This window comes from Hevea brasiliensis, chromosome 4, assembly GCF_030052815.1.
Source record: "Hevea brasiliensis isolate MT/VB/25A 57/8 chromosome 4, ASM3005281v1, whole genome shotgun sequence".
In the NCBI taxonomy this organism is placed as follows: domain Eukaryota; kingdom Viridiplantae; phylum Streptophyta; class Magnoliopsida; order Malpighiales; family Euphorbiaceae; genus Hevea; species Hevea brasiliensis.
In genome coordinates, this window is record NC_079496.1 from 3,382,073 (window position 1) to 3,404,569 (window position 22,497).

At 33.9% G+C, this 22,497-nt stretch overlaps 1 protein-coding gene across 4 annotated transcripts; it reads right to left on the reverse strand.

The window, feature by feature from the left end:
• Nucleotides 1-1,133: 1,133 nt before the first annotated feature.
• Nucleotides 1,134-8,415, reverse strand: LOC110640859 (DUF21 domain-containing protein At4g14240). Of its 4 annotated transcripts, XR_009148118.1 has the most exons (15): nt 8,071-8,415; nt 7,834-7,910; nt 7,086-7,169; nt 6,883-6,996; nt 5,936-6,019; nt 5,719-5,790; nt 5,283-5,350; nt 4,851-4,938; nt 4,647-4,720; nt 4,178-4,550; nt 4,037-4,083; nt 3,855-3,936; nt 3,225-3,378; nt 2,275-2,456; nt 1,134-2,089 (listed from the first exon to the last, which is right to left on the reverse strand). XR_009148118.1 is itself a non-coding variant. In XM_058145047.1 (14 exons), the coding sequence occupies exons 1-13, from the start codon at nt 8,309-8,311 to the stop codon at nt 3,271-3,273; spliced, it is 1,512 nt and encodes a 503-aa protein (XP_058001030.1). In that variant the 5' UTR covers nt 8,312-8,415; the 3' UTR covers nt 2,836-2,989; nt 3,225-3,270. The 4 variants fall into 4 exon arrangements, 3 of the variants coding, with proteins under 3 accessions (XP_058001030.1, XP_058001029.1, XP_058001028.1); XM_058145047.1 differs by lacking the exons at nt 1,134-2,089; nt 2,275-2,456 and adding an exon at nt 2,836-2,989; XM_058145046.1 differs by lacking the exons at nt 1,134-2,089; nt 2,275-2,456 and adding an exon at nt 2,836-3,133.
• Between the last annotated feature and the right edge of the window lie 14,082 nt (nt 8,416-22,497).

The window sequence follows — 22,497 nt, forward strand, 5'->3', positions numbered from 1 at the left end:
GGTATAATCAAATGGGTGTTCAAAAGGTCATTTCTTTCCTTTTTCTGGCTTGAAGATAAAGAACTATAATGATGTGTGGGTTTGTTCTATATGTACAAGATAAGGGTAGTTCATGTTTGATAGTGACTAACTGCTTAAGGAAGGAAGCAATGATCGGTGGCCGGCAAGTTTCAACAAAAATAGGAAAATGTTTTGAGTTGAAATTTGGATAGGGAAAGTGCACGTGACATCTACGTGGCTTGGAGATACAAGTGGACCTCCTGACAAGACCTTCTTAATTAATCTGATCAAGTCTTCCAGTGTGGCTATAGTTTGTAATAATCTCGGGATACGTGGCTTGGAGATACAAGTGGACCTCCTGACAAGGCCTTCTTAGTTAATCTGATCAAGTCTTCCAATGTGGCTATAGTTTGTAATAATCTCAGGACACATTAAAGATAGGATAAGAGAGGCATGTCAATAAATAAGGTTATAGTCCAAGCAAGATTTGGTGCAACTGCAATAGCTACTAGCTAATGAGAAAATGGGCAGCAGGAGATTTGGCAAGTGGAAGAGAATGGTAAGGCAACAGAGAGGCAAGCTCTATCTCATAAGGGTGTGCATTTCCATGCTTCTTTGCTGGCACAAGTACTCCTAGAGCTAGGCACATTAAAACACTTGCTCCAATCCTTTTTTTTTTCTCAGCTTGTGTTTGATTACTTGTCCTGTATCATGAAGTAAGAATTATTGGTCCTAGGAAAGATGTGTCCAATCTGCAGATGCATGCAATCTTGTGTTCCCTTAGCTTCTTCCTGAAAATGATTAATATTTTTGTTGTTTAATTATATCCTTTGCTTGTATATACTTTAAATTAATAGGTTAGACTCCTTCACTCAACAATCCCACGGTGACTCTGACATCTTGGGTGCTTCTTTAGTTCTTTAATATCAGTCCAGGAAATCCGGCAGAAGTGGGCGTGGATTAAGGGCTAAAATACATACAGAGACAAATTACAGCCCAAAGAGAAAAGAGAGAAACAAGGGGTGGCCTTTAAAATTAGGATAAGCCACGTACCAAGTTTAACTAAACCAGCTGTCCTTTTCTTGGTGATTTGGCAAGGGAGACAAGCTGATGGGTCTGCTTTGTTATCTTTGATTCAATGGGACCTTCCCTGCCATGTCAACCAAATCAGGGACCAACCAGCAGGACACCCAATTACTGTCTTCCACGCATTTCTTTGAACAAGCTTTATTCTATATGAGGCCATGAAAAGAAAAGCTTCCTCAGTTCCTTATTAATCCAAAAAAAAAATCATAATTAGCCACCTTGACAATTACTCAGAAAAGAGTTACATATAAGCAAATCTACGGAGTCTTTTCTCTACATGGAAACCAACATGACAAGACAATCTCCATCTATGCGATTCCCAAAACTCCGATCATGGCGAAGGTGTTCAAGGCTTGTTAAGGAGCAAAGAACGCGTCTCTATATCATATGGAGGTGCACGGTGATTCTTCTGAGCTGGGATGATAAGTACAAGTGAGTATGAAAGTAGATGGTCGTAGTATCTGGATACAGAGCTGTTCAATCTTGAGTCCTGAGGGATTTTGTGTCATAGTTTCAGGTCCAAGGTTGCATGGTGAGGTGAGGGTGATAAGCAACAGATCATATGTAAAGATGACTGAGGCTGGCATAGCCAAGAAGTATACATAAGTGTTGTAAGAGGAACAGTAATAAAAGAAGTTTCTGTGCCTTTTTTTATCCATTTGTTACACAGAGACACACCGTAACCAATCTATCTCATAATTTTAGGCTTATGATGAACAAATATAGAGTGGAATTCTGTTTGGTTATGGAGGGTTCCAAAAGCAAGTTTGATCACTCATAACTAACAGTGACCCCAAAAGAACCACAGTTGTAGTGACTAGGCGGGCGCAGTACCGAGTAGGGCCACTGCAGTTTAACGTAGCAGCCTGGCAGGGGACTACCACTTCAGTTCCCAGTAATCAGACCAAAGAGAGCCGGAGTAGTTGCACGTGGTATGCCACCAGAAATTTGCAGGTGAACTTAATACATCACGTGCTTGGTTCTGTTGTGGATTAAATCACCTCTATAATTTAAAAAAAAAATAATTAAAGATTAAATCACATTTATTTATCATGATATTAATATAAAAAAAAATAATTAAAAATTAAATTATATATTTATTCATAATTATAATAATATAAAATATTTATAATAGCGTAATTCATAAAGGTCACGATAAATTAAATATATTTGAAAACCTTTTCTGACCTGAACAAGCTTTGGAAATAATGCTTCCCTACCCCAAAAAATTGGGGGGGTGGGGGTTTAAATGGGATCTCCTGCATCCGTGCTCTCTACTGTTGATCTAATCTCTCCCTGTCTGGCTCTGGGTTGCCCTTGCCCGGTTCCGGTGCTCTTGCCCGGTAGTGCTGCGAGATTTGTCTGGGTATCTGCTTGGAAATTCCAACTAATTGCTGTTAGGATCTGGGTCTGTTTTGTTGGGTTGATTGGATAAGGCCAGTGTTTTGAGCTCCAGGCCTTGGGCCTTGATTAATATAATATGCCCTTTAGACTTTAATGCAACGACATGTGAAATTAAAAAAAAAAAAAATCAGCCACCGCAGCCTCCCACCAAGCATTTTTACGGGATGATATAAAACCTATTCCTTGTAAGCTCGTCTTGCTGTAGCAATAGTACTAAATCCAGAAAGAAATTGTGCCTAGAACCGCATCATAGATTTACTTAATGCAACCTCTATGTACATATCAAAGAAACAATTTTATGAGAGAGGAGACAATATTGAAAGATTCATAGGCCAAACACTCACATGCCCACAAGTTCCAAAATAAATAAATAATCTCTCTCATTGTTTTCGTTTCCAGTGGAAACCGTCTTCCATAATGCAATCAACGCTAGGAACATCCACATCAGCACCCAATGATACAGGCTTCAACCAATTTGTTGATAGGATCCTTCTCAACTCTTTATCCCAAAAAAAAAATAATAATAAAAATAAAAATTCCAGAATATATCTCTTACAGTTCCAAAAGGTAATTGGAGCATATTCACAGATTTTTCTCAATACACGATACACATCACAAACAACAGCAATGGAAGAGCACGTAGCTGGAAGGAGAAGATAGTCCGCTCAGTACAATCAATTTCCATATATTACAAGCATTTATTCCATATTTATTGTAGTAGGGACAAAAAGTACCTCTCTTCTCAGAACTGTTGCAAAGTACACAACTGTATATCCTTTCTCATCTCTTGTTTGCAGAAAAAGGCTCACCAGCAGCCCCTAGTAACCTTGGGGTACTCGAATCATTCTCAGATTTCCTGGGGGTTTGCCCTGGCTTGCTTTGACCTCCCTGGGAATTTTTAAGAATAGAAAACAGAATTAACCTTTAGTCATTAGAGGGAGCCTACTTCGTATATTGAAAAAATGGCTATATCTCGAGACACACACAACAGTGGGTAGCTTTCTTGCAACTAGAGTTTGATCTTTGGAAATGGTTTCTTAAACACCAAACCCCTACACTTCGTTTATTTGATAGAATGAAATTTCTCAATGGTAGCCAGAAATGAGTACAACAATTTTCATATTATGACTTAAACCTACAAAAATGTATGCCAATAGTAGTTCTCTTTTCTCTTTCCTTTAACCATTTAAGCATTTGAATCTAAATGGAGATTCAGTTACATCTAGAGATCGTGACCAAATGCTGATCCAGTCCACACAGCATCCAAGGAGAGGTGACAAGGTCATGGCTATCTTTTTTGAATTTCACTAGGCATGCTATAGATGAGGAAAATATAGAAGACTTCATAAATGATTTCCACTTACAGCTCCTTTGTTTACTGTCAACCTCCGACTTGATGGAGCTCGTGCCACTGATGAAGCAGCTGCAGCTGCAGCCACACGGATTCTACAAAATTCAAAGAAAGAAAATTAATTATCCATTTTTTGGCCATTGCAAGCATCACAAGTTCACAACTAGATATCTTAATGTTCCAGCTCCATGATACCTTCTATGTACATCTACATATTCATCTGTTTCGTCCACAATTTCCTCCTGCATCGTTGGGAGCATCATTAGTGCATGGGGTTGTGGCAACTAAAATGCATGGACCAAAAAAAAAGCATGACATCAAATTCCTATAATTTACCTGCAGAAGTTCTTCAAATACATCTTCCAGTGTGATGATACCAATAACTTCACCATCTTCAATGTACTCCGATGTTTGGGGCAAACCATTGGTTGCTGCATCATTACATTGTGAAGTGATTTGCTTATTTATATTGGATGGCCTTGAAACCCTATTGATATCAACGACTACACTATCTGATTTCTCTTGTTGCTTAGCTAGTAAAGGAGTTGTCAAGTGAGAATCCCCACAATTTGCTTTGTTTTCTTCAACTTTTTCTCCTGTTGATAAAGGTACCTTGGTTTTAGTTTTAGACTTCACAACAGCTGCCATATGACTGCTGCCCTTTTGAAACTCATTCAGTATATCATACAGAGGCATATCAGATGGAACCCTGGAGAAATCAACCACATGAATAGTTACCCTATATCTTATTATGGGAAAAATTACAAACAGATAAAAGAAAGATATAAAATGTAAATGAACATACCGTGGAATTCTCCGAATTGAAACAGCACTGACTGGGGTCTCTGTCTCAGGTCGTACAGTGAGAAGGCTTTTCACCTAATTCCAATTGGAATGGAGGGAGGAAGAAAAAGAGGACAGGAAAACCACTTATAAAATCGGATGATATTTATCAAGATTTCTGTTTACAGCACCGAAATTTGTAAAAAGAGATTAGTTCTAAACCCACCAGAAGAAGTCCTATAATATTTTTTGGATTCCCAGAATACACAGGAACTCGGCTATGCCCTCGAGCAAGAACTTTTCCCATTGCCTCCCTAAGTTAACAGTATTTTTAAAGAAACAAATATATTGGAGAAGTGCATATGTTCAGTTGAATAAGACAGGGAAAAAAATTAGCAAGGGGAAAAAAGAGATGTCAACAATAATTTAGAGCCTGTTTGGATTGACGTTGAAATTGCTTTTTGGAAAAGCACCTTTTCAGAAATTGTAGAACAAAGCAATTAAGAACTGCTATTTTAAAGTCCTTCAGACTAAAATGTGTCAAATTTAAATTCAAATCAAAATGTAATGTTCTCTAATAAATATATTAAATATAGTCTTTTTCTCAATAACATCTCAAACAAAAATACCAAACAAACCAATTGGAAGCAAGACTAACCAATCCAGCTTGGAGTTGACATCTAGTGAGAAAGTTGATTCAATAGGCGTCATAGCCTCTTCAGCAGTCTGTAAAATTTAAAAATGGAACAAAAAGCGTTACCTGGAGAAATATACTGCAATTATCAATAACAGCACAGTTTGATTTAGAAGCAGCCATGATAATAAAAAGAAGCAAGCAATACATGTACAGACATGATAATACAAAATTATCTGCAAACCACTGTTGAGATCACAAATTCTAGCATAGCAATAACTATAAAATAAAATTATGACAAAAATATTAGAACAACCCTTCCACTAATCTATTTTAATAGTTGCAAAATAAAATGGCTGTAATATTGATTTTTCTTTTTCCTTTTCCTTTGGGAGGGATGATAACAGACAAATAAACAACATGCGCTATTTTGAACATGTTACTTTCATACAGTGTATACCTTTTCAGTTAAATCCAGTGCTCCGCTAATAATTGTTGTCTCATCATGCGTGAGCTCACCTCCCTTGCCAGCCTAAAATACAAAGAAAATCACGCCATGTTATAAAGATACAAGATAAATTATATTAATTCTTTCATAGTTTCTACATATTTAAAGTTTTATGTGGTTCAGTAACTTTCACATTGTATGTATTTAATTCTGCAACTTTATAATTTACCTCCTGACCGTGGATGGAAACAAGAGCTTTTAACTGAGCTCGCCTAAATAATGCTTCATTATGCCCCAGAACCCAGTCCAGAATCTACAACAACACATTATAAAGTTAAAGAAAAAGATTGATATAACCTGAATGATGACACCACAAAACATGAAATCAACCAAATCATCATTTAGAAATGTGAAGCAGAATGAATGACACCATATTTTTATTTTATTTTTTAGCTGATGGAAGCTAAAATTAAAAACAAGATCTCCCTTTCCAACAACTTATTTTGCAAATGGGGTGAAGATGATAATGAAGAAAGCAACCAAACAAGGAGGAAAAATAAAGTTTTGATTGCTGGAAGTGTTATAAATAAATAAATAATATATATATATATCCTTAAAGCCTCATGGATATCATCAACGAAATAACACCAGCCTCATAGGTCAGAGAAGGAAGAAGCTCTAGGAATCAAAACGACCTTTAGCCACACCATAGTCAAGTCAGCAATAAAGGAATGTTGCATGCAAGAATACAATACTTGTTGGGCATATCATTGAACATCAGATAGTGACTAAACAAAACTAGAAGCTAGCAGGGCTCAATTCAAGCAAAAGGTATATTTACTATGCTACATATGCCACTTTTGGATAGGGTCAGTCAGTTTGATTCAAATTCAGCCCGAATTAGCTACCAAGAAGTAACACACATAATGTAATGTTACAAAAGTAAGCATCTCAAGAAGTTTCATTTCCTCAAGTAAAAAAAACAAATTATTAATTCAATGAATTCATATAAAGTAACAAATGATTCCAATATTTACGTAAATCTATACACACAAATGTACAGGTCTTAGGCCTGCTTTTCTGCAATTTCACATAAAAATGACTAAAAATTTATCGAACAATTAGAGCTACCACTTTGCTGAAAATGTGCTAAGTATAATCTTTGTTTGTGTTTACCTTCCCAATTGGATAAGCTATTGGATAGCAAATAATCATCAAAATTCGCACAAGCCATACAAAGTTGGCACCTACTGCAAGCCCATATCTGGAGCATATTGCTTGTGGAATAACCTGAGAAACAAGGGATGTCAACTTCCAAACATATCCCCCTTCCCCAACCCCTCAAACCACTTAGCCTTGGAAATTTGTAGCATACATACCTCCCCAAAAAAGAGAACAAATGTCACAGAGAGTATTATAGCAACATACTGATTGAAAAGCTTATCCAGGTAAATAGGAAGAGCCTACAAATTGCAATAAGAAAGTCAATAGATGTGATTAAAAGTAAATTTTGTGCAATTTTGTAATAGCATATAGAAACATTCAGTTTTATAGTAAAGCTTTTCCGTTGGAAGTCCTTAGTACTAAAGCTATTTCTCCAAAAGATCCGTACATTTAAGTAAACAAATATCAAATTATGAATTACAATACTTGAAATGCATATTCATCCAACCTCACAGATTAAATTTTTGGGTTCACAACTTAAACTTCTTAGAGGAGAAACCTATCACCAAATAAGTTTATATGAAATGTCGTACAAAGCCAATCCAAAGTTCATCTTCTTTGACACTTCAATTTATGATCTAACATTACCACATCAACACAAATTATATTACTAGGCAGGAATGACAAACATCTCTAGCATATATGGCAACAACAGCGGCGGCAATGAATGATACACAACAGTGGCAGGTTCTTGTAGAGTTTTCCATTATCATTCCACTCGAATTACTCGCATCACTCTTCTTCTAACTTTTGCTTCACGCATCAATTGTTAGCCTTTCGCATTCTAACCTCGCACTTCTTTTTTAAAAAATATCCAATTCATCATAATACTGAAAAATGTGCAAAATTTGCCATTTATATGACTATAATAATCACAAAATCAAGGGAGGTTCATGAAATTACCTCCATGGAAGCAGCATTACACAGAAGCAAAGTCACTAGAAGTTGGTGCTGCTTTTGAACCACGGGAAGAATAGCAGCTGATTATTCCAAAAAGGGAAATAATTTAGAAAAATCATTTCATCATAGTAAAAAGGTTCAAAAAATAACGCTTAAAATTCAACGCCGGTGAAGGTGAAGCGAAATCCAATAAATAAAGAAAAGGGGGATATCAACTAGAATAGAAGTGAAATGGAGGACCTGCTTGTTTCTTCTCAGAGGAGGTGCCACTGCGTTGGAGAATTTCAAGGTCGACGAGGCCGAGGGACATGAGACCGAGAGTGAGACCGGACATGATACCGGCAAAGAGGACGAGTATGCAGGAGATGGCAGCGTAAATGAACCACCAGATGGAACCAAAATGAATACCTTCTCCGACGCCGTTAGAGTGGCCAAGCATCGTCAACATCCTGGTGGCCATAACCGCATTAATCAGATTCATCTTGCAGTCGTAGAAGCTAATCGGTGATGATGGAAATTGGAGGCTTTGGATCTCAGTGTTTCAGTTTTATTATTCTCCAAGGAATGAGACGGAGGATATGCATTTGTTAAAAATAATTAGCCAAATAATAATTAAATTAAAAAAAAAATTGAAAAATTTGACTTCACCAATGTGCGAATTACGTGGCGGCTTCCGTATGAAATGTGGTGGGGCCCGTTTGATGTATGACCTAGAAGTAAACGCGGTCAATAAAATCAACTGTATCAGAATAGGCCCAACAAATGTGGCTTTTATTATTGGACATTCGGACTTGCAAAATTGGGTAGAGGATCTTTCATTCCGGCCCAAAAAGGTTTAGGGCCGTGGGAAATCATTCAATGCTCATCATATATTTATACCAATAAACTTTAACTTGGCCGAATTAAAGTAGGTTCTAGTGCTATGAGGTCTTAAATTCTAACTCTAATTAGAACTAAATAATAAACAAATGATGCATACACATGAGTGTAGAAGTGCATGCTAATTATGGATCCAAATTTGATATGAGAAATCAAATCATTGAGAATATATTTATATATATTGACTCTTGCAAACTCTTTTAATGGTATAAAGCCAATTGCAAAGAATATATATATATACATCTAATCAATAGGATATATGAAAATATAGTTCAACTCTAATCGTCTCAATGGTCATTTCTTGAAGTGAAAACTTATTCTCCCAACTCATTTCTTTCACATAAATTCCTTTTTCTTGCTATAATAACCTACATTCATTCTCTTTTCATGAGATTTTAAAGATTCAAAATGCAAGCATTCTAATGTGAAGAATATAATCTTATTTTATCCTCAACAATTAATGGGTTTTAATTTTTTTTTTTTATAATAAACTTTAATTGAATTTAAAATCGAGACTTTACAGCTTTTAAAATGATTTTAATATAACTTGTTTCTTGAAATGATAAAAGAAAAAGGTAAGTGATAATAATACATACATATATATTATTTTGCATGCTACCACCAAACAAGAAAGTGCACGTTTGCTTGAAACAATTTCTAAATAGCTCTTTTGCATTTAGTATATCACAGTTATTGCATATAAAAATTTTTTTATGTTTTTTAAAATAGGGAACCAAGTGTGCTTGTAATATCTTAGTCTTTACAAGCCATGCCAATAGCCAAATTGTTGCTTAATTCAATTAAATTATGCGAACACTAATGAGTTTAACTCAATGATATTATGTATAGTCATTTTCCAGACTATGACATCTTGAATTAAAATTGTAATTAGAATTAATTATATAAAAAAAATTAATTAAGCAAATGCTTGTGTAAGCAATTGCAATTAATAGTTTATTCGAACTAGTTGAATAATAAAATTCGATGATTTTTAGGATAATTGATAATTTTTTAAATTGATTGAATAATAACTTTTAATCACTTTTAAAGAATAAATAATAGTTAATTATCTGAATCTGTTGGATAATAATAAAAAATTAATTATGTTGAAAGGTAATTCATAAATATCTTAATGTTTATTCACTTGTAAAAAATTAGAGTAATTTTTTGGAAAAAGTTTTTTAAGAAGATTAAAAAATAGAGTTTCGTATTCACATATGTAGTTTTTCCAATTGAAAAACTAGAAAATCAGTTTTTTAGTTTTTTAATATTTAACTAAGGTTTTGAATCAAATTTAAGTTATTTTTTATTATTTTCCTTTATAATAAATTTTTTTTTTCTAATTATTTTCTAAATGAAAAACAATAACTTTTTATAACTAAAATTATATTATAATTTTTATAATTAAAATTAAATAATTATTTAAAAAATATTTATTTACAATGATAAAAAAATAATTATATTTTTATAAAATAAATGAATAATACATATTACAAAAATTTTAAAATAAAATAAGTTTTTAAATACATTTTACATGATTTATTTTTTTAATTATGAAAGAATGAATAATTTTATTATCTTTTCAAATTAAAAATTATTTTTTATTATTTACATGCAAAAACATTTTTCATGTTTTTCTTGCTTTCCATAAAAAATAAAACTGAATTTTTCTTAAAAAATAAAAAATTATATTCCACAAGTAAATAGATCCTAAGTGATTGACCGCTTTCGCCCAAATAAGACACATAAATTTAAATTGCGCCATTTGATTTGGGTAAAATATTGAATTTTAATGAGACACATCATAAGATGAATCAGTGTTGATCAACATACTAAATTTCGTAGAAGTCAAAGTAGGGTTAATAATATATTTGTCAAGCAGGAGTATCCTGATTGGTTTTTCTATATTTTTAACATGCAAGGAGTGAAAAATCTCGAGTTCGAGTATTTTCAACTATCTATTTTAAGATAATTCACATTTTTAATAGTGAGAAAAGAGATTGCTACCTCCAAAAACCTTCTAAAGTATATATAAAAAAAAAAATAAAGATAATTTTATAAATCCCAACAATAATCTAGCTAGTTTAGTCCAATAGCTAAAGAAATAATGAATCTCTACTCCCTCAATTCTCTTATTAAATTAAAAAAAATATATAAGAAAAATGTAGGTCTTTAGAATCTCACATAATATTATGTACTCATTTATGATGCTACTTGTCACACTTTACCCCTCTGTAAGGCATAACATGATTCTGTAGTATACCTAATAAATTACCGTACTTCGCCTATCGGTAACCCATTAAATTTACTACAAGAGATTTTAAAACCATTTTCTTACTTTTTGAAAGTGGTGAGCATTTTTTGTAAGAATTTAAAGTATTTAATTAAGGTTTAAAAGTCATGCAAAATTTTTGTCCATTTTTATTTTTCCGTAAATTTTAGAAAATTTTGGCAGAGTGCCGACTTCGCCTATCGGTAACCCATTAAATATACTACAAGAGATTTTAAAACCATTTTCTTACTTTTTGAAAGTGGTGAGCATTTTTTGTAAGAATTTAAAGTATTTAATTAAGGTTTAAAAGTCATGCAAAATTTTTGTCCATTTTTATTTTTCTGTAAATTTTAAAAAATTTTGGCAGAGTGCCGACAGTATTTGCAAAAACCAAAAATTTTCACCTGTGAAAAACACTTCCAAATATACACTTCATCAAATCACAACCACCACTATAACTCAAATCATCACAATTTCTTCCAAACTCTATAATTCAAAGAAATTCTCAATTTAAATATTTTCACAATACACAGTCATTGAAGAAAAACTAATTTACATACACCAGTCAATTTTTACACCATAAAATTTAAAATAATATTATTACAAAATCTGTACAAACTGCTCAAGACCATTTTACACATGTACATATAGTTACATATATTAAAATAAATATATACAATCAGGGTATAAAATTTATACCCGACAAAATATCCAAAAGTAGCACAGCAGTCCTTAGCAGCTCACTCAGCTACTCTACCAGTCTCTTTACCTGCGACAGCAATAAAAAGTTATCATTGAGTACTATGACTCAGTGGTGCACAACATACTAAAATAAAATTTTATGCATAAGTCAAATCACATTTATTCAAATATGGTATTGAACATGAAAAACAGATACAAAACATAATTTATAAATTTTTAGTCCAAACAATCTCATTTAGGAAGTCTCAAAAAAGATTTTATAAAAACACACAGTTATATCATGCCATCAAAACAATATTCATCTTAATAGCTGGAGGCTTATGAGAAATCTCAAGGCTAGCTAGCTCAATATATGGGTACCCATTCAATTTATTCCTCTACTGGCACAACCTAAACACTTCAGCCAGAGAGGGAATCAAAATTCAAAACTAATTCCTCCCACTAGTTATGCTAGTGAGGCATTCAAATATATGGTCATGACATTGTGGTTTCAAAACTACCTTAGCAATTTACTAAACATTTACTGCCCAATTAAACACCTACAATTAAACTTTACAATAATTTAGATCAACACAAATTGTTCATTTCAATCACAAGTTGCAATAATAAAAAATAAATCACAATTTATTTTATACAATTGCAAAAGAAATTTAAAGACAAATTTTATATTGTGCACAAACTTTATGCGAGTCACCTCTTGGCCTTGACTCAATGTCTCAGGTTATTTTCTGGTATTCTTTTCAACTGAAATACACAAATTTACAGTATTTCAATATCACAATTTATCATAAATCTATTAAAGAATTTCACAATTACTTATTCGAGTCCTAATATGCTTAATTTAATATTCTTTGAATATTGCATTTCGGAGTTACTATTCACGATACTATTCTAATCAATTTGTTGACTTTCTTATGCTTAATAGGCATGAGAATTTCAATTTCACCTACATACCACATTTTGGCTATCAAATTTGTTGGTTTTGGTTGTCCCTTAAATTTTTAGTTCTCCTAGACACAATTTCAAAATTTTCAGATTTGGTGTCCTGTATTATACTGTTCCATTGGTTATGTTGCTGTTAGAATTTGATAAAGTATTCTTCATAAAACTTATTTCTTATTGTCTTAACTTTAATTTCCTTTTTGAATCACTCCATTTGGAGTTTTGTAGCCCAAGATATGACTATTTGAATGGGGCTGACCGGATTTTGTGTTACCCAGAATTCTGGGTATTTTCTGGATACTGGCAGTTTTGGTATGCTAATTGCAAGTGACTTTTCAGATAAGTTATGGTCAAATTTTGGGTTTATTTTCTTCATAAAAGTTGTAGGGCTATGTCTCAGCTTTCCATCGGTATAAGATTCAGGTCATTTGAACCTTCCTAGACCAAGTTATGGTCATTTAAGTTACTACTGTTCATTTAGTCATTTTTGTACAGAGCAGTGTGCTCAAATCCAGATTTGGCCTAATTGTTCACTAAGTTATGGTCATTTTCTAGACATGCTTCCCAAATGAAAAATGGTCCATTATGTGTCTAGTTTCATTCTCAATTAGCCTCACACCAATTGGGTTGGTAAATTTTCAGTTTTGGTCCCTGAAAAGGACCTAGGTCAAGCTGCCAGAATCTGATCACTAACCAATCCAAATTGTAACTTAGTTCTAGCAATTCACACACACCACAAATGGTCACAATTGACTATTTCTCAACTCAAGTAAAGTCAATGGCATCAATTGACCAATTCCACAAAATTTTCCCAATTGTCAAAATACTCAAGAACCCTAATTACATAAAGTTCAAATCTAATACATTCAAAATATATATCCATACTCTACATACATAACTCAACATAAACAACCATTCAAATACATCAAAATCATTCAATTCACATTCCCTTGATGGTTGGCCAAATTCCCTAAAAGTCCCCCAACAATTGTTTTCTTTGATTTTTAAGTTGATTTCTAGGTGGATTGAACTAAAAGCATAAGTATTAAACACAATTTTCAAATTAATTTGCTTACCTCAAACTTTGAACTTCAATTCTTTAATTTCACTCCTTGTTTCTTCTTTCTTTCTTACTTAATCACTTTCTCAAGTGATGTTATCAAGTTTTTATGGATTAATTTGGGGTCAAAGTAGGGTTAAGTGGGTGGAATCAAGCTTGGATTCAAGCTTTCATGGAGGTTCATCAATGGAGATGGCAAAGGGGATGGGCGGCTGAACTTGATGGGAGAAGAAGATGAAGTTTTCCTTTTTAGTTTTTGGTTATTTTATGTCTTTTATTCTTATTTGACTTGGTCAATATTTGTAGGAAAAATTAAAATTATTTATGATATCATAATAGTGATGTAAGGTGATATAATAAACTTTTTCTTTTTTTTTTCTTTTGTATTTATTTTTCTATTAGTTCCTTAATTTAATTCTCGATTCCAAAATTTTCGTTTCTCTGATTTTATTAAACAGTTAGATCATGAGTCAGCTCTAGGGGTGAATTGACTAAATTGCCCCTCACTGATTCAATCCGGTTTGCAAGTTATTCAATATTTCTTTCGAATCCCTAACCTAATTATTTGACGTACTTAACAATTTGTTTTCGTGATTTTCTCTTTTTCACTGTGTTCGCAGTAGTCCTAAGGACCGCGGCGTCACATTTTCTGGTTCAAAATTCGAGTTAAGACTGACCTCGGAGTCACTTCCCGGGAAGGTCACCCATCAATGTGACTCCTGGCTCATTTAACCTTTTTTTGTTCTATTTTTATTATTTTTAACTAACTAATTGGCAATCACTAATTATTTTCATTCAGGGCTTATCTAGGTGTCTTAGATGAGGTTCTAATTCTCTTAATTGTCAGGACTGACATCGATCACCGAAACAGCAAAATATACCAGGCCATGCAAATAGGGGTGTTACACTACTCGCTTAAATCTCACTCATTCGTGGGATGTTCACCTGCTTAGTAGAAATAACATTGTTCACCCATGGGACGTTCGCCCATCCAGCTGGTATAAGGACGTTCGCCCATAGATCATGCTCACCCAATAGGCATAAGGGAAGCTTAGACGTGGGATGTAATGCGCCTTCCTGGCCCACTGGATAGTATTGTCCGCTTTGGCCCACTGGATCTCACGGCTTTATCCCTTGGACCCCTTCTTTGAAGCCCAAAAGTGTGCTATCTAGGTAAGGCTTACCACTTATATAGCCCATCACTTTCCTCTCCCTTTTTGAAACGGAACTCAGTTCATTCCTGCCCCCTCGCCAGCAAGCCATGTCCTCTCAGAGGATCTCTCTTAGCTTAGTGCGGGATGTTACAGGCCCACCAGCCTCTGCCTGGTTCATCCCTAAACCTTACCGCACTAAGGGAGGTTGGCTTTGATACCATATTGTAACGCCCCTTCCTGACCCACTAGATAGTATTGTCCACTTTGGCCCACTAGAAGCACACTATCCAGGTTAGAAGGCTTGTCACTTATATAGCTCATCACTTTCCCCTCCCTTTCTGATGTGAAACTCGGTTCATTCCTGCCCCCTTGCCAATGAGCCATGTCCTCATAAAGGATCGCTCTCAGCTGGGTGTGGGATGTTACATGGGAGATCTCCCTCTCATGGGAGATCTCCCTCCCTCTGGAGATCTCTCTCTCCCTCCCAAGAAAGGATTCTGAGATACCCGTATGATAAGTTACAATCATAACAAGAGGATGACTCCTAGAATAATAAGAACTCTATCAACAAGATAGTCTAAAATATTTGGGGATTAACCCCCTATCATGACTCAACACTCTTAATCCCAATGGGAGTCTAACTAATACCTATATATATATGAAGATTGATAGGTACACATGGTCTAACCTTATGCTTTTAACTTTACCTCATTTTTAAAATTTATCAATACTAACTTAGGCATCAGAGCGATGGTCAACTAACCCACCCGATGCTTCTCTATTTTGCATATCCATACTTGTGGAAATCCTTGTGACAGCATCATTGGCATCATCTGTGGGAAATAATCACTACATGTTTAACTTGTGATTGCTGTCATCTCCATCGTATCATGGCTTTAGATCCACAACCACTGCCAACACTAGCAGAAGTCTAACTCAGAAAAGAAAGAGAAGAAAGACCTGGAAGTTGACTCGGCTAAAAGAGTTATTCATTGGGGATTGATCCAGGTAGTGGAGAAGCTACAGAAAGAGATAGCTTTATGAGATGATTTTGGTGTGGGAGACTAGTCTCCTTTGTTAAAGGAGATTTTGGTTGAGCTATTTCCTGCAAAGTTTGAGCTCCCAAGTTTGGACAAATATGATAGAAAGTCCAACCCTAGCAGTTACCTTGTTAACTTTCACACTAGCATGCAACTCCTGAATGTCAATGACTTTATCCTTTATAGGGTCTTCTCATATCTACCCTAACCGGTATAGCACAAAGGTGGTATTAACTCCTCCCAATAAATTCCACCAAAACTTTAACTAACTGGCAAGTGACTTTAAATAGAAATTTATCACTTGTATCCCACCCTAAAAATTGTCCTCTGACCTACAAAAGATCTAGCAGAAAAAGGGAAAAGCCTTCAGAGTTACATAATCAGTTCAATTTGAAAGCCATACAAGGGGAACAACTAAACCATGAGATAGCCTGTGAACCCCTGAAAAAAGGTTCTACCAATGTCAACTTTGTCAATTTTTTGATAAAACACCCTGCATGGACATACTACCAATTGATAGAGAAGGCACAAAAGTATATTCGGTTAGATGATGAAAAGCAAGGTAAGCTAAAAATAGAGAAAGTTGAAGAAGGACAATAGTAAGTAATGAGACAAAGGGTGTCTCTTCTAGGTGGTCAAGCTACTTGGATAGGAGACGACAATGCCCAGATCATAGAACAATAAAAACTTAAGTTTTATCAATTAAATTACTTTGATTATTTAAACAAGAGTATCATTAAACTAAATAGTCTTTTTATTTATCTATTAAAAGATCATATTTGATTTTTTTCTTATTATGTTTGCAGACAAAGGCATTTATCCGCCTGCCCTCGGGGGTTTGATCACTCGCCAGGCCAACCTAAGGCATCTATTCGCCTGCTTATCAAGCCGAATTTACTCGCCCACCCTAATAAAGGTGTTTTTCTACCTGCTGGGCTGATTTTACTTTCTCGCCATAATATAGTGTTTATCCACCTGCCTATAGGGTTGAATTTACTCGCCTGTCCTAACAAAGGAGTTTGTCCGCCTGCATACTGGGCCAAATTTACTCGTCCACCCTAGAAAAAGCGTTTATTCGCTTGTTTACGGGGTCGACTTTACTCGCCTGTCTTAACAAAGACATTTATTTGCCTGCCTATCGTGCAGAATTTACTCACTCATCCTAACAAAAATGTTTACTCACCTACCTACTAGGCTGACTTTACTCGCCTATCTTAATTAAGGCGTTTATCTGCCTACCTACCAGGTCGAATTTACTCGCCCGTCCTAATAAAGGCATTTATCTGCCTACCTACCTGATTGACTTAACTCGCTCGTCCTAACAAAGATGTTTATCTGCCTGCCGACCAAGCTAAATTTACTCACTCGCCATAACAAAGATATTTATCCGCTTGCCTACTGGACTTTTACTCACCTGCCCTAAGGCATTTATCCGCCTGCCAAATTAGCTAAGGTATTCATTCACCTATCTAAAGGGACCAAACACTAGCCCATTATTCTTAAGGCATTTAATCGCCCATCTACCAAGGTGTCCAGTCGCCCACCCATCATAAGGTATTCAATCGCCTATTCTACTAAAGTGTTTGCTCGCCTATCCAACCAAGTCGTTTGCTCGCCCGCCTAGCCTAAGGCAATTATTGACACTTAATATACAAGGAAAAGCTCACTCGCCTAGGCAAAGAGTTCATAAATCTTCCAAGTGATGGACATTGGTTCGACTAGCAAAACACATGAAAAGAAAAAGATAGAAGAAACGAACCTAAAGATTCAAATAAGAGGAGGGGGGTGGGGGGACTAATGATGCTACTCACTCGAATACCATTCATGCATGGGATGTTCACCCGGTCAGTAGGAATAACATTATTCTTCCATGGGATATTTGCCCATCCAGCTGGTATAAAGACGTTCACCCGCTCGCCCATGGGACGTTCGCCTGTCCAGCTAGTATAAGGATGTTCACCCATGGATCATGCTCACCCAATAGGCATAAGGGATGCTCGGACATGAGAGATGTTACGACCTAATCCCACGAGCTGGACCGGCACTAGGACCTAGGCAGGTATAAAGCCCATTACCAAGTGATCCCTCCCACGGTAGAGCTCCCTCTCCCAAGAGAGGATTTCGAAATACTCGTATGATGAGTTAGAATCCTAACAAGAGGATGACTCCTAGAGCAACAATAACTCTATTAATAGGATAATCCAAGATATTCGAAGATTAACCCCTATCATGACTCAATACTCCTAATCCTAATGGGAGTCTAACTGATGCCTATATATATATATATATATATATATAAAGATTGACAGGTACACAGGGTTCAACCTTATTCTTTCAAGTCTACTCTCATTCTCAAAATTATCAATATTGACTTAGGCATCGAAGCGGTGGTCAAATAACCTAGCTGGTGCTTCACTGTTTTGCAGATCCATTCTTGTGGAGATCCCTGTGACAACATCATTTCAATTTCTCTATAGCTAACTTAATCATGGGAGTAGAAAGATTTGGTTCCAGTTCTGACTTTTATTGTTGACAACTCAAGCATTCAAGGAAAGCTTCAGGTTCACATCAACAATTGCTAGGGACAATGTAAATACAAATCCGAAAAAGTTGTACGGTTTATGCGAAACTACACATTTACAAGAATCCAATGAACTTGAAAAAAGAAACCAAACCTATAACATATCATGTACAACACAACATGTAATGTAATCCAAACTAAGCTTGTTGACAGGAATCTGTACTACACAAAGAAAATGCCAGAAAAAAAAATTAAAGGGGATATTAGCGGATCACTAGTTATGAGATTCTTGGAATGAAGATGGGGCGTGGTTTACTGAACAAGACATTTTGGCAGCTCCTGCATGCAAAAACACAGTAGGATTCTTTGTTTGTATGTAGCCTTTTTTTTTTTTTTTTTGAATCAATTGTGACCTAGAAGCATGCAATTAATCTCATATCTACTGGATTGCAAGTTGCAACGGCTATTTTCGTCCCATATGCAGGTCAGCTTGGAATGAGAATTTAGTGAAGGATTGCCATAAATTGTTCCACACAACAGATAAGGTGTGATATTATGAAAAATATCTGGCTAGCTGGCTATTTTAATGACAAAAACATATATTCCATTTAATAGTAAATGACTCAAAAATACTTTCAGAAGTTGACAGAGTTCGAGTCTACTAATTGAAATATTACAGCAAATGAGAAGCACTTAATTAAGTTGAATATCTTAGGTAATGCTTGGTATAAATGAATTATATAAAATTCTATAAAATTTATTTATAAATTTAAAATTTTAGTATTTAATTTAAATAAAAATTTATTTGAAATTATTAATAATCAACGCCATAAAATTTGTCATAACTAAATTAAATTCCATTAAAATTGAAAAAATTTACAAATAAATTTTAAATTTAAAAATATATATATTTCAAATAACAAAATTAACATTTTATTATAAATTATTTTATTTTATTTATTCTAAATATAAAATTCATTTCATTTGAAATGAATTTTACATTTAATATAAAATATATAAAACAAAGAAATTTATTTATAGATAATTTTTATCATGAAATTTATTAATAAATAAATTGAATTTTACTATAAAATTGAATATTGGGTTTTATTGATCTCTTGTTATCCTTCTTCAGTAATCTGAAACATTTAGCAAGATCGAGAATCTCGTCCTTAATTACCACAATATTATTCTCAAACACTGATAGCAAGCTATATAAACAAAGTTTGATCAAGATCATGATAAAACAGTACATGTATATGATTAAGAAGAAAGCCAATTAATGAATGAAGCCGCAATACTCACAGAATATATTGGCATGCACTACTGAATTCATTGAGGAAGAGACTGTGATATGATTGATGGCACGTAAATATGTCTATGCAAGTCAAAATTTTGGGTTACTGACGTGACCCAACTATCATCACACCGTGCATGCACCAAATATCCTCAATTATAAGGACACACTTCCAGTCCATAAGGCTTATCAAAAAGAAAAAACTTCGAGTTCACAAGTGGTAAGGAAGGAAAGGAGAGGAGGTGAGATATATACTTGGATGACACTGCTGGTTTCTTTTGTATCGATCCAAACATTTGATTTTCAAAAGATAAGGTTTGATAGTGGAATGATTGATCTTTATATTGTCATCTCGTAAAAAGGACAATTGGATATCCATGGTACTAACTAATGGCTACCTATGGATGTGTCTTCGTGTGTCTTGAACCTTAAAGTTTACCCTCTTGTAGTCTCAATCATGAATCACCCTCAACCTCAAAATGCTGATGAAATGAAGTTTAAATTAATTGCAGGCCGCTAGCTGTGATAATATAATCAGCTTGATTAAGTAATAATCTATTAATTAGTGGCAGTCCTGTGGTGATATCAGCTAATCAAGCTTTTCTTCGATACTGATAATGTAGCTTTGGATAGCAACTCAACCTACCAATATTTAGGTTGGTATTCTTATTCTAATGGAGTAGCATAGTGAAGGGTTTAGGCCTTATTCATCGAATTATCGATTCTTAATTAATTTGCAAGCTGTTCCATGTGTGCATGTTGCTTTCAAGATATTGACCACATCCGCAGGGTTCAAAGTCGTAAAAAATAACTAAGCATGCACTTAAATAGATTGTCCCTTTGTAACATCTAAGATTAATCAAGGTTTAGGGAAAGTTAATTTTCAAGGAAAAAATTTTTAAAAAAATATAATTAGAATAAAAAAAAATTATTTTACTATTTTAGTATTTTAATAATTAAAACTTATTAGATTTAATTTTAAATTATTTTTAATTATTCTCTAACTAATATATTTAAACAAATGCTTTTTTAAAACTCAGTTTTAACAATAATACTAAACAAATCATTAAACTAGTGAGCAACTTCTATACTTTTCTAATTAGAATTATTATGACACTTCTGCATATTTAAGGCAATGATTTCTTAGCAGTAGTTATAAAATTATTACCTTTATACGTATAAGACAATGATTTTATAACAGTTTAAAATCGTTGCAAATAAATTAATAAATTATATATAAAAAATTAATAAAATTACTATGAAAATTATTCAAATAATGATTTACACTTATTCAAGATAGTGATTTTTATCCGTTGCAAAAACATAATCAAATAACTGCTTTATGTGATGGCAATTGAAACAAATGTAATGTTTCTCAAACCGTTATCATTGACTTATGGCTACAGTTTAAGCATATATAACAGTGATTTTTTATTGTTGCCTTAAATCTATTATGTAGTAGCGCGCAATTAACAAAGGATAATTATTATTTTATAACTTTTATTTTCTCATTAATATTATTTGAATACTTACAAAAACAATGTTAACTTTTAACCTAATTAGTATTTATACTCTCTTAGTGGGCTAAATATTATTATTAAAAAATTAAATTAATAATTAAAATTAATTTATAAAAATAATATTTAACTCTTATTTGTTTAACTTTTTACCAAAGCCTTATAGTTTTCTAACTTCTCAACCTACATATTCCTAACATCCTACCTCTTATATTGATCACAATTCTTTTCCTTAATATATATATATATATATATATAGTTATTAATTTAGAGACTATTTTCTCTATTATAGACTGGACATGCTAAACTTTTCTTAAATTTCTAATAATGGGATGTTTGAATAAGATTTGCTAATTATAAGAAAATTAAACTTTTTGTGGCATTACTTACACCATGAAATATGGAATGCAAGAGATGCCAAGGAGTTCCCTTTGTTGGCCAAAAAACAAAGACGATATGGATACCCAAAGGCCAAGAAGCTTTAGAAATCGGAGTCTCAGTCTACTTTTTGGACATAAGGTGCAAAGCCAAGATTAAGCTTCTTCCTTTACAAAAAGCTGATTTAGACTTGATTTAGACTGGTATTATTAGAGTCATCAATTAAAGTATATATATATTTTTTTTAAATTGAAGTATCGATAGGAGACAAATAAAAAATGGAAAAACCTGATTTAGACACTTGTTATGCTAATTTTTCCTCAATGACAAGCTTCAAAACAAAATTTATCTTTTTTTTTTTAATTTTTATTTCCTTTGGCCATATGGGTCCACAATTTCACATATACCTTTTTATTATGGAGGGTGGTGAGTGGGTATAAAGCCCACCATTATTCTTCAGTTGGAAACATTAATTGTTGCCTGAAAACGACAATTCCTCAATGGGTCACACCAAATTAAATTGTCGTTTTTACCTTTTGTCCTTTTTTAAGATTCCCATTTGCATGTTACCTTTGAGCAATCAGCTTGTTTATAATCTTCAATCACAACCGCTCACATATCCCCCCAAACATCAAATTCAATCACACCACATTACATATCCCCATCAAATCATGGGGTCTCTGGTCCCACAATGAGGGTTTTCAACGGTTGTGATTAATCAAGTGGGGTTAATGCATAAGATAGAGGAACAAAAAAAAAAAAAAAAGAGGTTCACTCACCTTCAGATATTCCAATCTCCATCGTATATATACCATGTAGCTATCGTGGTGGGAAAGAAAAAAAAAAAAATACAGCTGCAAATCACAAACATGGGTCCCGCAAAAAAAGCCAACTGCATCATCATT

Excerpts from the sequence above, each read along its gene's own strand:
- LOC110640859 (XM_058145047.1), bottom strand. The coding sequence starts at position 8,311 with ATGAATCTGATTAATGCGGTTATGGCCACCAGGATGTTGACGATGCTT. Across the intron at positions 5,791-5,935 it reads TTTCCATCCACGGTCAGGAG|GCTGGCAAGGGAGGTGAGCT; the intron begins GTAAATTATAAA and ends TTTGTATTTTAG. Across the intron at positions 4,721-4,850 it reads ATATTATAGGACTTCTTCTG|GTGAAAAGCCTTCTCACTGT; the intron begins GTGGGTTTAGAA and ends AATTGGAATTAG.